This window comes from Condylura cristata, unplaced genomic scaffold (assembly GCF_000260355.1).
Source record: "Condylura cristata isolate star-nosed mole 26May11 unplaced genomic scaffold, ConCri1.0 scaffold00039, whole genome shotgun sequence".
In the NCBI taxonomy this organism is placed as follows: domain Eukaryota; kingdom Metazoa; phylum Chordata; class Mammalia; order Eulipotyphla; family Talpidae; genus Condylura; species Condylura cristata.
Window position 1 is genome coordinate 3,117,727 of NW_004567140.1, and position 2,041 is coordinate 3,119,767.

At 41.0% G+C, this 2,041-nt stretch overlaps 1 protein-coding gene across 1 annotated transcript in view; it reads right to left on the reverse strand.

Moving 5' to 3' along the window:
- The window catches only part of RPGRIP1L (RPGRIP1-like), an 88,195-nt gene that overhangs the window by 33,757 nt on the left and 52,397 nt on the right, over nt 1-2,041 (reverse strand). The window contains exon 20 of the mRNA XM_012733220.1: nt 220-258. Within this exon, the coding sequence (XP_012588674.1) occupies nt 220-258 (39 nt within the window). The remainder of the gene's footprint in view (nt 1-219; nt 259-2,041) is intronic.

A 2,041-nucleotide genomic window follows, 5' to 3' on the forward strand; every position in this document is an offset into this window, starting at 1 on the left:
TGCACCTTCCCACCCCATTTTGATACACGTATTTCCAAAGAAGGGTTTCAATCAAAACTAAGTTAACACGTACTGCCAAATTACAAAGATAATATAACAGATTGTAAAGGGAAAAGAAGTATTTTATTCACCTGTTTCCATTTAAACAAGGCAGGCTATAGCATTTCTATAAAGTATTTGCATGGAAAAAATTTGGGATTTTGAGGGTTTACTACTTACAGAACTCTGGTGTGCTGTGATATCCACAAAAGATACCTTCTTTTCTACAGATGTATGCTTCTGCAGTAAAAACAGACACAGGGGCCATTGGAATAGGACTGAGAACCCAGAAACAAACCCACACATATATGAACAAACCCACTCACATATAACAAAGCCATCAAGAGCCCACCCTGAGAAAGGCATGTCTCTTCAACAAATGATACTGGGAAAACTGGGGAGCTGGATGGAAAAGAATGAAAGTAGACTACTGCCTCACACCACATACGAAACACAACTCAAAAAAGGGTGAAAGAATTGGATTAAGGCCTGAAACCGCAAAATTCACGGCACAAAACAAAGGAAAAACAGTCCAGCAACACTGGTTCTGTGATGTCTCTGTGGGAGAAACACAAGAGGACATGAACAGAGGAGCTACAACAGCAGCAAAAGAAACTGTTACCGACACAGAGAGATTACCTACTGAGCGGGAGAAATAGTTATCTACCATGGATCCAGCAAGGGTCTGATAGCCCAGATCTTCAAAGGACACATATAACTCAACAAAAACAAAAAACCAACAACCCAATCAAGAAATGTGCAGAAGCCTAAATACACATTTCTCCAAAGAAGACATGCAGATAGCCAGCAGGGACACACAATCAAAACCACACGAGATACCATCTCACACCTTGAGACTGGCCCCTATCAAAAAGGCCAGTCACAAGTGTTGCTCAGATGTAGAGAAAAAGGAGCCCTCTTACACTGTTGGTGAAACTACAGACTGGTCTCATCTCTACCGAAAACAACACAGAGGTGTCTCAAAATATTAACAATAGATCTCCTATACACGATCTAACAATTCCAATCCTAGCTGTCTGCCCAAAGAATGCAAAAACAGTAATTTATAAGGGCTACATGCTCTCCTATGCTCACTGCAGCATTATTCATAGTAACCAAGTTACGGAAGTAACCTAAGTGCTCTAGGACAGATGAGTGGATTAGGAAAATGTTGAATCTATACACAGTGGACTACTAGTCAGATGAAAACATGGATGGAAGTGAAGGGGATAATGCTAAGCAAATTAAATCAGAAAGAAAAAGACAAATGCCAGATGGACAGAAAGGAACCCTCGTACACTATTGGGAACGTAGACTGATCCCACCTTCTGGAAAACAGTATGGAGGTTTCTGAAAATATTAAAAATAAGATCCGCTTTACAATGCTGCAATTCTACCCCTAAACATCTGCCTGAAGAATGTGTGAGAACAGTAATTCGAAGGGACATATGCATGCCTATAATCATGGCAGCACTGCTCACTGTAACCAGATGACGGAAGTGATCGAGGTGCCCTGGGCAGAGGCATGAATTAGCAAATGTGGCATACATACACAATGGAATATCACACAGCTATAAAAAAGGTGAACGCTTGCCATTTCTGACTACACAGACGGAGCTGCAGGGGATGATGCTAAGCAAAACAAGACAGAAGGAGAACAGCAAACACTGGGTGTTTGTGCTCATATGTGGAATACAGAGGAAGAAAGCAGAGGGTCAGCTACAAACAAGTCAGTAACAAGCCTGAGAAATATGACTGCAGAATGAATGCTACCAGCGGGGGCAGAGCCACGATGGGCTAAGATTTAGGACTACGGGCTCCTTGGTGGTGGGGGTGGTGCAGCATTTGTCTTCATGGGAGTGAGACTACACACTGGAACCATATACAATACCATTACCTCAACTAAATACAATTATTTTAAGGTTAACATTCAGATTAATTAATTAATACAGGTCATTTTCCATAACTAAAAAATATGTTAGCAGAAAAAAATTGGTATTTT